Here is a 14,259-nt window from a genome sequence, read left to right as displayed (position 1 = left end):
GAGAAACAGAAACATAATGCATCTTCCAAGATCAAATTTGCCTTTTTGTGTTTAATCATCCCATTGGACCATACACAGGAGAATCTGCTATGGCATAGTCTCACTGACATCTGGACAAACAGCTGGAAAAAGCTTTTTAGTCCCCAGCTCTAAATATTCAGAGTGCCACAACTGGCTTTTAGACAGACCGATCTCCTTAAGGTGGATTTTTAGATATTGGTGCTTGTGTCTCAGTTGCATAAGTTGCCTATTACGAGTGGAGCACTTTTCGCCTTCCTATTATTCCACTTGTCAAATTGGTTCCAGGGTCTTCTGAATGGCAATCTTTGTAGTGATTTTCATTCATTCCTCCTGGGTACATTATTCAGATTTTGTCTTTAATTGTGGTGTGTTTGTATTTGTATGTTGGGGGCAAGGGAGTAGGGAAGTTAAGTATGGAAAACCATGATTTTAAAACTTTTAGATCTCCTGCTTCCAAAACCTTGATTTTTTTTTTTAAGCTGAAGAAATATATCATGGTTCAATCAAGACCAGCAGAACCATTTTGATTCTTAGAGAGTAAGGGATTTATTTTTGGAATAAAATCTTACCCACTTGTAGAAGAAGCTAAGAAGTAAAAGTCTGCAAGAGAGAGTTGGAGGATCAGTCACAACCAACCCTGTTGAAGCTCTTGACTTGGGTGAAATGTCAGAGCTTTCAAAGAAACCTGGGATACCAGGAATGTCCAGCTGCTAGAGTGGGGTCACAGGAAGGCTGATAGAGAAGTCATTGGGAGGCTATCGGCTCTGCTTCTGGGGGTGGCCAGGAGTTGCTATTGGTCAGTCAACAGTGCCTGTGGTCATGAGGGAAAGGTGGTCACAGAGCCATGTAGAGTGAGGACAGGCTAGAATCTGCCAGCACTTTTCCATTTGGTCTTTCACTGCATTTTAAACCATGATAACTTTCAGAGACTACTGGCTACTATTTATTAATACCTCCAAATATTGTGCTGGTTTCTCTTTGGACAAACTCTGAACTGTTCTTAACAAGCCGTTATAAAACAAAACCACTACAGGAAACAAAGTTTGAGGAGGTTCCTTGGCTTGTCCAATGTCACTAGACAGTAGAGCTAAGGCTAGAACCTACATTTTCTTACTCTCAGTCAACTACTTTTCTATTTAAGGCTGTGACCCCTCAGGCTTTTACTAAAGTTCATTGTTAGCTAGTCACTTTTTTTCTTTTTCTCTTAGCAACCATTTTTGCTACATCTGGGTTTATTTTATAATCTGAGGAAATGAAGTGCCAAGAACTAAAGTAACCTGTACTGATGTCTGCCATGTGGAAGATTGCACATTCAAATCACTGTTGCTATTTTATGTGGTTATTAGTGCTTGGAGGTGGGGTATATATGGAAAGTTTGTCTTATAATTTCCTCAATGTACCACTACACCTTAATTCTCCAAATTAATATTAACATAATTTTCTTGTGTATAATATTTAAAGATATAATTTGAATAAACTTTTGAAAACTACACTTAAATAGTTTGATTACTATCAGGAAGAAGGAAGAAAAATCACATTTTGTTCATGTAAAGTCATGGCAAGGTTTTAGGAAATTATAAAATCATATAATTCAAGTAGGTTTAGATCACTTTATGCATTCATCTACGAGGATGAGAATTATATACTGTGATGATTATATTAATGTTATTCGTTATTAATATGTTTATATGTTATTAATATATTAATATGATTATATTAGTATGTTTATTTGTTCCTGTCACCATCTATCTTGTTTGATTTCCTTGGGTAAATTACCTTTTAAACTTCATTGTCAGAGAAATAGTTATAGCATACTTATTTATTTAAATATTTTGATATGCACATGTCAAATTACATATTATGCTATGTGGGCCTTTTTTTCCACACACAGAATTTTTTTTTTTTTCTTTAGATTTTTTTTTTTTTTTTTTTTTTTTTTGAGACAGAGTCTCGCTTTGTTGCCCAGGCTAGAGTGAGTGCCATGGCGTCAGCCTAGCTCACAGCAACCTTAAACTCCTGGGCTCCAGCGATCCTTCTGCCTCAGCCTCCGGAGTAGCTGGGACTACAGGCATGTGCCACCATGCCCAGCTAATTTTTTACATATATATATCAGTTGGCCAATTAATTTCTTTCTATTTATAGTAGAGACGGGGTCTCGCTCTTGCTCAGGCTGGTTTTGAACTCCTGACCTTGAGCAATCCGCCCGCCTCGGCCTCCCAAGAGCTAGGATTACAGGCGTGAGCCACCGCGCCCGGCCATACACACAGAATTTTTAAAAGTTGTTACTATGTTCACTTAACAAGCTGAATTTGAACTTGACAAATTTATTAAATGATTAGTCTTAACATTTCACAGAATTGGTAACATTGAATATGGGGAACTATGGCTATGTGTAGACATTAAAATCCCTAAACCATATATTACTGGTCTTATTTCTGAGAGATTATGATTATTCCATGTGTCTTTAGATCTTTTTACTTCTATATTTTAGATAATTACACAAATATTTACACTTCAAAGGAGCCCTTGCATAGTTTGATTAGTGATTAATCAAACATGAGATATTTTTCCCAGAATTGCACCTGAAATCATAAACAGGAATGTGGAAGGAAAGTAGTTTTCTTTGTTTGAAATCTTCAACCTGAAAACCATCACTTATTTTATTAATTTGTGAGGATGTCAAGCTAATCCCTAAGTGAAATTATGGAAGTTGGTCTAATTCTCATATCTTGTAGATGAATGCCTAAAGTGATCTAAACCTACTTGAATTATATGATTTTATAATAATTCCCTAAAACCTTGCCATGACCTTACATGAACAAAATATGATTTTTCTTCCTGCTTAAAGTACCTGGGAACTGGGTGTGAAGGGAAAAGCGATCCTAATTCAGCAGGAAAGCGTAGTTAAGATTTTCATTCTTAGCAGCCTGCAGATATCTTCTTCCTTCCACATTGGCTAAGGACACCTCCTGTGGCAACCTAAAAGTAGCATAGAAATAAAAGGAAAGAGATCTTATCTTGCCTGGTCTTAGTCTCCTTTATGTCTTAGTATAATTACTGACAGATAGTAGATACTCAAATAAGAAAATATTTTAATTGAATATTAATATAATCGTCATAGTAATATACTATAAAATTATAAAACCTTCTACATTTTCAATTATTTTCAAGTCTTCTTACAACTGGATGAGATAGATACTAATGCCGTGATTCATTGAAATTCAACTGACCAAAAGCCCTAAATAGCCAGTTTCCCTCCTGCAACACTTTGCTTTTATAAGAAGGAGCCAAACAAGATTATATTAAGAATGTACTTAAAAACATATGTACAACATATAATTTTATACATTATGCTATATAGTCTGTGAGCACTGTACCTGATATATCAATACATGTTGTTATAGCTTTAAGAGTGAAATAACCCAAGAGGGAAAAAAATTCCACAGGATACACATTCAAAGAAAATAGAATGAAACAAAATAAATCTCCTGACTCTCTGTCCCTTGGTAGATTCCTATTTATACCCCAAGACACATTTTCTTTTTTTTTTAATTTCAAAATATTAAGGTGGTACAAATATTTTTGTTACATAGATAGCTTTTATGATGCTTAAATCAGGGCTGTTAGTGTGCTTATCACCCACATAATGTTCATTGAACGTGATAGTAGGTTTTTACCCACCTCTCTTTCCCCCTTCTTGATTTCCAATGATTTTACTTCTTTTTGTGCCCATGTGTGTCCATTGATTAGTTCTAAATTATTAGAGAGTACATGTGGTGTTTGTTTTTCCATTCTTTAGATAATTCGTTTAGGGTAATGGTCTCCCGTTTCATCCAAATTGCACAAGGACATTAATTATTCCTTTTTATGGCTGAGTAGTACTGCATGGTGTATATATATGTGCCACATTTTGTTAATCTACTCATGAATCAGTGGGCACTTAGGTTGATTCCACATCTTTGCAACTGTGAATTGTGCTGCAATAAACATTCGAGGGCAGGTGTCTTTTTGATAAAATGACTTCTTTTCCTTTTAGTAGATACCCAGTAGTGCGATTGCTGGGTCAAGTAGTAAGTCTACATTTATTTCTTTGAAGATTCTCTGTGCTGTTTTCCATAGAGGTTATACTGATTTGCAGTCCCACCAACAGTGTATGTTTGTTCCTTTCTGCGTCCACACCAACATCTATTGTTTTTGGAGTTTTTAATAATAGCCATTCTCAAGACACATTTTTTTAAAGTTCTTTTTTCTGAGAAACTTAGGGCAATCCCTTTGGTCTCTCCCTCTTGCATGAGGTTTATTTTGAAGTTTTTCCATTGACAAAGGTATAAGTTGAGTTAGATGCAAAAGTTCCAGGTTATAGATATAAATAATTGGAAACTGTAACCAGAGATATTATCCATTGAACATCTCAGCAAAATTGAATTAAATTAATATTTCAATATAGGTATGCTCATAAAACTGTCTTTTAGAGATTATAATAAATATAGCACTTGCGCACTCCATCACAAATATATTGACCACAGTTTTATTTGATTTGATGTGTTTGGGGAGGAAGTTTTTTGTTTTGGAGTTTTTTTAATAAAAAATGAGAATATTTTAACATTATTTAATTTGGCCAAACTAAGTTTGCATGAGCATTTCATTGAAATGTACTTTACAAGTCATCCTCATTTCAAACTGTAGTTCTTGTAGCATTGTTCACGAGATGCTTTATATGTTTTTACAGATTAATTCCTTATGTGAATTCAGAACCTTGTGACCAAAGATTAAGTTTCCTACTGAGTGTTTCCACACCTCTGTATTTTCCTTATGATTATACTTATTCTACTTTCTGATTATTTTGTTTAGGTATCTTCCTACTAAACTGAAATCCATGAGAATAAGTATTATGTATCTATCTATTTTTGCCATTGTTGTCTCAGGACCTAGTAAAGGGCCTGGCACCAAAGTGGGTCCTCAGTCTATGTTTCTAAATTTCAAAGTGCTGCATGCTATGCAAATAATATAACAATGTAGTGTGATAAGAGTAATTGGGAACTGTGCTTAGATTGGAGCTTAGAGTAGACTTTTCTAATATTTGAATGACAAAAAACAAGCTATCTGTTCAAATATCCATGGAGTATTTCTGCCAAGAATGTTTTAGGAAAAGCAAAGTCCCTCAAGTAGGAACAAGTTCATTTAAGGATCATGCCTGACTGGGAGGAAAGAAGTAAGAGAGATGAGTTTTAGGGAGAGAAGAGTTAAATTATGAGTGGTCTTATAGATCAAAGGAAGTTTGAATTTGATTTTATTTGCATTAGAAAGTCATTAGATAGTGTTCCTCTTGGGGGAAAAAAACACCTAAATGGGTTTACACTCGTAACTGAAATTTCATTTTTATGGTTACTGTAGGATTCAAATTATTTGTTTAGCACTCATTAATCTAAAAATAAGAGGAATCTCTAGGAATAGATTTATATAACAATTTTCCAAATAGCATATTTTTTATAGTGAATATTTGTGAATATTACTGTTTTCGTACTTAGGGATAATCACTGTAAGGATTATCTCAGTTGATTACCACAAGTCTTAAGTGTCTTCTGCCCTATTATCTTCCATCTGAAGTTCAGCTGTAATACCATACCAAAAAAGTCTTTATGTTGTGTAAGACTTGTTCCATGCATACAGACCATATAGAATTTTTTATTCTTTTTTGGTGGAATATTTTTGAAACTTTAGTACCACTTTTTCTACTTCTGGTCTTTTATAATATGCAGTTTTTAAAGTATGGTTCTTAAACTCCTTTAATATTTCCCACAGACGGATACCAAAATGTATGGCAGATGGGCAGAAAAACCTTAGTGTAAATATACTGAGCCCAAGAAAGATGACCGCAGCCTTCCTGAACATGTGTTTTCTTGAGTGCATGTGGCATACACCTGTGCCTTCTCGCTTAATAACAATTTCAGAGAACTATACTTTTCTTTATTTACAATCTACTTCCCCCAAGCTTAATAGAAGAGCTTTTGCTAACACATATGATCATTTTTCTGTTATTAGCCTAGAACTTTATGGTAGTCAATAGTTTGTTACTGTCAACAAGTATAGGTTTCTATCGGCATAAGCCTCTATATTACATAAGTACAAATAATTGTACCATTTCTTTTTTTTGTTTTGTTTTTTTGAGACAGAGTCTCGCTTTGTTGCCCAGGCTAGAGTGAGTGCTGGGGCATCAGCCTAGCTCACAGCAACCTCCAACTCCTGGCTCAAGCAATCCTGATGCCTCAGCATTCCAAGTAGCTGGGACTACAGGCTTGCACCACCATGCCCGGCTAATTTTTTCTATATATTTTAGTTGGCCAATTAATTTCTTTCTATTTATAGTAGAGATGGGGTCTCACTCTTGCTCAGGCTGGTTTCGAACTCCTGACCTTGAGCAATCTGGCCGCCTCAGCCTCCCAGAGTGCTAGGATTACAGCCGTGGGCCACCGCACCCCGCCCCATATGGACAATGTAGAGCTATATTAATTCATTGTTATATTAGAGTACATGAGAGAAATATTTCCTCCACAGCTCTCCTAACCCCATGTGCCTTAGCACACTGTAGGTAATCTGTTTTCTATAGCTGAATTTAAAATCTTCTTCGTCATGGGTGATGAGCTATTTCACAAAGAAATGTCCAATTGTAGATTTTATTGTATTTATCTGCACCAGGACTCATTGTGCTTCCTGAATCTGTATTTCATCAGTTCTGGAAAAATTCTCAGTCGTTATCTCTTTCTTATTTTCCCTTTTCCTTTCTTTCTGTTTTCTCATTTTGAAATGTTAATTAAATATGTCAGACTCATCCCTCCATGTCTCTTACTTTTTTTTTTAACTTTTGTTTTAAAATTTATTTTAGTACATCCCAGGGATGCAGGGATGGTTCAACATACGTAAATCTATAAATGCAATTCACCACATAAACAGAAGCAAAAACAAAGACCACATGATTCTTTCAATAGATGCAGAAAAAGCTTTTGACAAAATTCAACACCCTTTCATGATACGAACACTTAAGAAAATAGGCATAGAAGGGACATACCTAAAAATGATACAAGCCATATATGACAGACCCGTAGCCAACATCATACTGAATGGGGAAAGATTGAAATCATTCCCACTTAGAACTGGAACCAGACAAGGCTGCCCACTATCTCCACTTCTGTTCAACATAGTGCTGGAAGTCTTGGCTACAGCAATCAGACAGGAAAATGGAATCAAAGGTATCCAAATAGGGGCAGAAGAGATCAAACTTTCACTGTTTGCTGATGATATGATATTGTATCTAGAAAACCCCAAGGATTCAACCAAGAAACTCCTGGAACTGATCAATGAATTTAGTAAAGTCTCAGGATACAAAATTAATACACAGAAATCAGAGGCATTCATATACGCCAACAACAATCTAATTGAGAACCAAATCAAAGACTCAATTCCCTTCACAATAGCAACAAAGAAATTAAAGTACCTAGGAATATATTTAACCAAAGAGGTAAAAGACCTCTACAGGGAGAACTATGAAACACTGAGGAAGGAAATAGCAGAGGATGTAAACAGATGGAAATCCATACCATGCTCGTGGATCGGCAGACTCAATATCATCAAAATGTCTATACTACCCAAACTGATCTACAGATTCAATGCAATACCTATTAAAATCCCATCAGCATTCTTCACAGATATAGAAAAAATAATTTTACGCTTCGTATGGAACCAAAGAAGACCCCGAATATCAAGAGCAATTCTAGGCAACAAAAACAAAATGGGAGGCATTAATATGCCAGATATCAAACTATACTACAAAGCTGTAGTAATTAAAACAATATGGTATTGGCACAAAAACAGGAATATTGACCAGTGGAACAGATGTGAGAATCCTGATATAAAACCATCCTCATATAGCCATCTCATCTTTGACAAAGCAGACAAAAACATATGCTGGGGAAAAGAATCCCTCTTCAATAAATGGTGCTGGGAAAACTGGATAGCCACCTGTAGAAGGCTAAAACAGGACCCACACCTTTCACCTCTCACAAAAACCAACTCACGCTGGATAACAGACTTAAACCTAAGATATGAAACTATTAGAACTCTAGAGGAAAAAGTTGGAAACACTCTCCTAGACATCGGCCTGGGCAAAGAGTTTATGAAGAAGTCCCCAAAGGCAATCACAGCAGCAACAAAAATAAATAAATGGGACATGATCAAACTACAAAGCTTCTGCACAGCCAAAGAAATAGTCATGAAAGTAAACAGACAACCTACAGAATGGGAGAAAATTTTTGCATCCTATGCATCCCATAAGGGACTGATAACTAGAATATGCTTAGAACTCACGAAAATTAGGAAGAAAAAATCAAATAACCCCATTAAAAAGTGGGCAAAGGACTTGAACAGAAATTTTTCTAAAGAAGACAGAAGAATGGCCAACAAACATATGAAGAAATGCTCAACATCTCTAATCATCAGGGAAATGCAAATCAAAACCACAATGAGATATCACTTAACCCCAGTGAGAATGGCCTTTATCAAAAAATCTCCAAACAATAAATGCTGGCGTGGTTGCGGAGAGAGAGGAACACTCCTACACTGCTGGTGGGACTGCAAACTAGTTCAACCTCTATGGAAAGCAATATGGAGATACCTTAAAGTGATACAAGTGAATCTACCATTTGATCCAGCAATCCCATTGCTGGGCATCTACCCAAATGATCCAGTGACACTCTACAAAAAAGACACCTGCACTCGAATGTTTATAGCAGCACAATTCATAATTGCAAGGCTGTGGAAACAGCCCAAGTGCCCATCAATCCAAGAATGGATTAATAAAATGTGGTATATGTACACCATGGAGTACTATTCAGCTCTAAGAAACAATGGTGATATAGCACACCTTATATTTTCCTGGTTAGAGCTGGAACCCATACTACTAAGTGAAGTATCCCAAGAATGGAAAAACAAGCACCAGATATATTCTCCAGCAAACTGGTATTAACTGAGTAGCACCTAAGTGGACACATAGGTGCTACAGTAATAGGGTATTGGGCAGGTGGGAGGGGGCAGGGGGGCAGGTATATACATACATAGTGAGTGAGATGTGCACCATCTGGGGGATGGTCATGATGGAGACTCAGACTTTTGGGGGGAGGGGGAGAAATGGGCATTTATTGAAACCTTAAAATTTGTACCCCCATAATATGCCAAAATAAAAAAAATAATAATAAAAAAAAATTTATTTTAGTATATTCTGAAATTTTCTCAAATCTATATTCTAGTTTACTATTTCTTTCTTAAACTATATCTAAACTGCTATTTATCCCTCCAATTTTTAGTAATTGTATTTTTAATTTCTGAAAATTCTATTTGGTTGTTCTTCAACCCTGTTTTGCCTTTTTTGATAGTGCCTTGCTTTTTTTCTCATGTATTTTATTACACCCTATATGTCTCTAATAACTTTAAGCAAATATATTTTATTGTTCACATGTGGCAATTCCATTATCAAAAGTTCTTAATAATGCATTTGAAAATGGGGTCTAATTCTCCTCTAGCTAATTAAAAATGTTGGGGGTATATAAAACAGTTGTCTTTGTCCCCAGAAATTCTTTTTGTCATTGGTGACATTTTTTTCTACAGAGCCTTTGTATCTGTTTCTGACAGATACCCCAGGGTTATCAAAGTTCTGATGATACTTTCATGTAGATAACTCAGAATGGATATTCCTGGGTCACATAGATAATATAAATTAGAGCCACCTAACACACATGAGAGATTTCCCATTATTTTTAAGTTTCCAGGGAGATTTCTGGGTTTTTTTCAGTAAGTTCTCTTTCCAAAACAGGTAAACTTCCTTGTTCTTCTCTGTTTCTGATGGACTGATATATAAATTTTTTTTTTTTGGCCTTTCAAGGGCCCCAGATCTAGATAGGCAACTCATTTAAAAATCTTTGCCTTATCTCAATATAGTTATTAAAAATCTATTTCCTCGATGTATTTAAAGTGCTAAGCTCCTGAGGTCATTAACAACCTCAGTTAATACTTTGGGTTTTAGTTCCCTCTTTTTAATTTTGAACTGAATATTTTATCTAGTAAAATATTGGCAGAATTTAATTCTTGATTGTAGTCATTTAATTCTTGATTGTAGTCATTGTTCAGTATTTGTTTTCTTTCTTTCTTTTGAATTCATGCTTGAAAATATTTGAATCTATTAATATAAAAACTTTTAATGATTTAAGAAAAAAAGTTTGCCATTACCTTAGATATATACCAGAGATGTCACAAAAGAAAAATTAGTACTGTATACCTGAAAAATATAGTTTTATAGGAGTATGGACTTAAATTTTCTTTTTACTTCTATAGTCATAAATCTTTCATATTTTGTATCACTGATTTAATTCATCACATAATGGGGAAAATATATGATATAGACAAGCTCTTTTTTCTCCCCATCAGTACTTTTTAATGCTTGTTCTTATTAATGCTTGGTTCCCTGCCAGCTTTTCCATTTTAAGGTATTTTTAATACATCATATATTTTAACATTCCCCTGTGAGAGTACATCAGATGTTACATTGTTTCTCACATTGGTCATTTTATGGAATTTGAGCTATTAGGCTATAATTATGGTGTCTCTCAGGATCTCAACCCTTCCTCTATATTCACAAATTTTAATACTTCTTCCTGTTACTCTATGCTTACCAGATCTCTTAATTCTTTAAAATTGACTTTCTTGAAATCCAATACTTATGTGCCATAGAACCAGATGATCCAATTTGTTTTTTTGGCAGACACTATATAAAGCTCTGCCCGGTACAAGTTTAACAAAAGATATTATAACAGTAGTGTCCAGACTACTCTGATGAAAAAGGATGTAGAAAGACTTCAATTTTAGGTAGGCTTTTTCATGAGATAATTTATGCCAATTCTTTCATTTCAACTTTATCATTTTATATTATAAGGGATTATAAGGATACTTTATAAGGAATATTAAGTTAATGTTTTGAAGGAAAAATTGAGGTCTGGCTTGCTAGCAAAACATATAAGTGTATTATTTTATAAAATGAAAACTAAGAATATAGATGGTAGACTTGAAGATCTGTACCAGCACAGCTTTGGTTTCTCGATAATATTTTCCAGTTTCATGTTTTACCATGCATGTAATACTTCCTTTGAAATTATTAGCAATTTTGAATGTCAAGTAAAAATATTGTGCTAAATAACTGATTAAAGGTGAGAATGTGTAAAGAAGAATTAAAATTGAGGCAAAAAGCTATTTTGGTGTCAACTTGCCCTCCATATCTAATTCTGGAATCTTCATTTCCATTGAATGGCCTTGGCCAGTCGTTGAACTTCATTTCCTTATTGATAATGTGGGACTAGTAATGGTCTTTACTGCTCACACAGGGTTGTTTTGAGGAAACATTCTGTATCAGACACAAAAGCCATTTAACAGACTCTAAAGGCAGTAGTAATTCATGAATTCACATGGTTCTTAGACCTTAAAGAGTTCAAAGATTTAGAGGATATACTTGTGAACCTAATGAGGTTGGAAAGATGGTAGTTGTCCAATAGAAGATCAGAAATATTAAAAATAGAAAATTAAAAATTATTCCAAAAATAGTAAGATTATTGTTCATAACAAAAGAGATATTATGAAACTATTTTAAAGAACAAAAAGAATTAAAAACAGATAAATTATTATGTTGAAAGGTCCTGGAATGACACTAATATGAAATTGATTAATTATATCAGAATTTCTCATGATTTTTTTTATCTTGTATAAATCTTACCAACTGAAGTTATGAAACTATGACTATAGAATATACAAATAACACTCTCAAAATAATGTAATTTTGTCATGTTTATAGTACAAAGACTTACACAAATTTAATGAATGAAAATTATCCTTGGGAAAAAATGTAATGTAATGGCTAATATTTTTTTACTTTTATCTTTTAGCATTAGACGGCATCAAGAAAGGAGAGCAATTTTGACTCCCATTTTGACGGATTTTTCTGTTCGAATAACTGGAGCACCTGCCATTATTTTCACCAAAATAATTTCTCCAGAAAATATGCATACTGAGGTTAGAATATAATTTAGATTTTATTTTAGTCTAAATAATGGAATAGCTCCTCTTTGTATGTTAGGGATTTTCACAATTTCAGACCATAGAACATCAAATTAGCTCATTAATAATAATAGTTACTATCATAGCTAATATTTGTTGAGCACTTTCTAGTACTGTTATTGCTTTCTGTGTAATAACTTATTTAATACTAATAATAATCCTATTAGCTACTCTTACTATTCCCATTTTATAGATAAGGAAACTGAGGCATAGAGGGGCTAATTTGGGCTAAATGACCCAAATTTTCACAAGTAGTAAGTAGCAGAGCAGGGTATAAAACCAACTGGTCCAGCCTCTGCATTCCTAATTTCTACAACCTCTTTCTAATGAAAATAACAATAATATTGAGATAATAAAGAGTTCTCACATAGATTACCATACAGAGTGAGTTCTACACAGATTACCTTATGTAGTCTTCACAATATCCTTATGACATAGATACTATTAGTATCCATATTTTTTCTTTTTTTTTCTTTTTTTTTTCTTTTTATTTTTTTCTTCTCTATCCATATTTTATTAGATGAGGAAATTGGGGTCAAAAGATATTAAGGAATTTGACCATGTTAATTGTTAGATCCAAGTTTCCATTCTGATCACTATAATGTGCTGCCTCCATGCCTGGGATACAAATGTAATAATAATGTGATTCAAAATGATTTAAAAATTCTTCATAAAAAAATTTTTATGCTAAACACATTATAAACTTTTTGTTCATTCACAGAGTTATAGCCAGTTGATATGAAAAGTTTAGAAAAATTAGGTAGAGATTAGTATATTAATCCAAGCTGATAAAATCTTACATTCCTTCTCTGAATTTTTAAAAAGCATTATTTTTATATATATTATCTAATTTGATGTTTATAATAATCTATGGAATGTGAGGTTAGGGGAGATTTCTTGTATATTCACAAAAGGTATATAAAGATTAAGTAAATCTAATATCATATAGTTATTAGTAATACAATATGTTTTGAATACATGAAACTCCTTATAAGATGCCCTTTTTTCATACTAATGATGTTACGAAAATATTACGACTCACAAGTTGGAATCACATTTTAGAATTGCTTTCCTATGTGTATTTAGCTCACAAAAATGGAATAGCATGATCATTTTGAATTATTAAGGGTGTTTTTTTAAATACTCTTTATTTGGATTCCCAATTATTTATCATCATAAAAATCAGAAATAAAAGTAGAATATATTAAAGTGTTAATAAAATACTATCCTTTTTTAATTAACTCATCTTCTAATTTGAAAGCATTATTAGAAAGTCCTCCAATACAAGGTAAAAAAGTCATGAAGCTCAAGATCAGAAAACATATTTCAAGGCCAAGCTCTGCTTTTTACTAAAGGATGTCATCTTAAGCCATTCACTTAAATTCTTTGTTCCATCAATTACTTTGTACATACCTTAGTTGCTTCATATAAATTACCTTGGTTACCCTTCAGATTGTTTTAAGGTTTAAATTAATCCATTGAAATAATAATAATAAGAGGAATATGAAAAACTAAAGTTCTATGAAAATTGAAATTGTTCTTATTTTTATAGTTAATACTGCTTATTTTTATAGTTAATAAAACTAATGCTGTTTGATTCTACCAATTGAATTCATACTATTTAACTTACTAGTACAGGATCATTAATTTGCAAGTTTTCACAGGATATATGCCACTAATAGAACTAAGATACTTTTAGTACAAATTTTTATCCCCTTGGGTAATGTTATAGTGACAATTTAAAAAAAAACAAAAACCTTCTGGTATACTTTTTTTTCCTTTTCATTATTACTTGTGGAACAAAATAAGAATTCAAACTATAATCAGTGAATATAGGGAACTTGGGGAGGAAAACAGTTATTTAACAAAAAAAAGATAATTATTTCAGACATGGTATTCTTTATTAAAAGCTGCTTTAAGCTGTCTAGTCTGTATTTGGACCAGTCATAGTCTCCTTAAATCTATTCCACTGGATGACACTAATGAGAAGGTCTGTTGAACATTTCCAAGCCTTTTGAACGTTGTTCACATGAACTTCATGACAAGAGGCAGGACTTCTACTTATTAAGAGAAGTTTCTGGATTGGTT

The 14,259-nt window shown here is 33.5% G+C and overlaps 1 protein-coding gene across 4 annotated transcripts in view; it reads left to right on the top strand.

Moving 5' to 3' along the window:
- The window catches only part of VPS13B (vacuolar protein sorting 13 homolog B), a 761,111-nt gene that overhangs the window by 483,011 nt on the left and 263,841 nt on the right, over positions 1 to 14,259 (top strand). For all 4 annotated transcript variants that reach the window (XM_012762009.3, XM_012762013.2, XM_012762010.3 and 1 more), the window contains one exon: positions 12,000 to 12,126. In XM_012762009.3, the coding sequence (XP_012617463.2) occupies positions 12,000 to 12,126 (127 nt within the window). The remainder of the gene's footprint in view (positions 1 to 11,999; positions 12,127 to 14,259) is intronic.

This window comes from Microcebus murinus, chromosome 7 (assembly GCF_040939455.1).
Source record: "Microcebus murinus isolate Inina chromosome 7, M.murinus_Inina_mat1.0, whole genome shotgun sequence".
NCBI lineage: Eukaryota > Metazoa > Chordata > Mammalia > Primates > Cheirogaleidae > Microcebus > Microcebus murinus.
The sequence above is the reverse complement of the archived record's forward strand: the minus strand, read 5'-3'. Positions and strand labels throughout refer to the sequence as shown.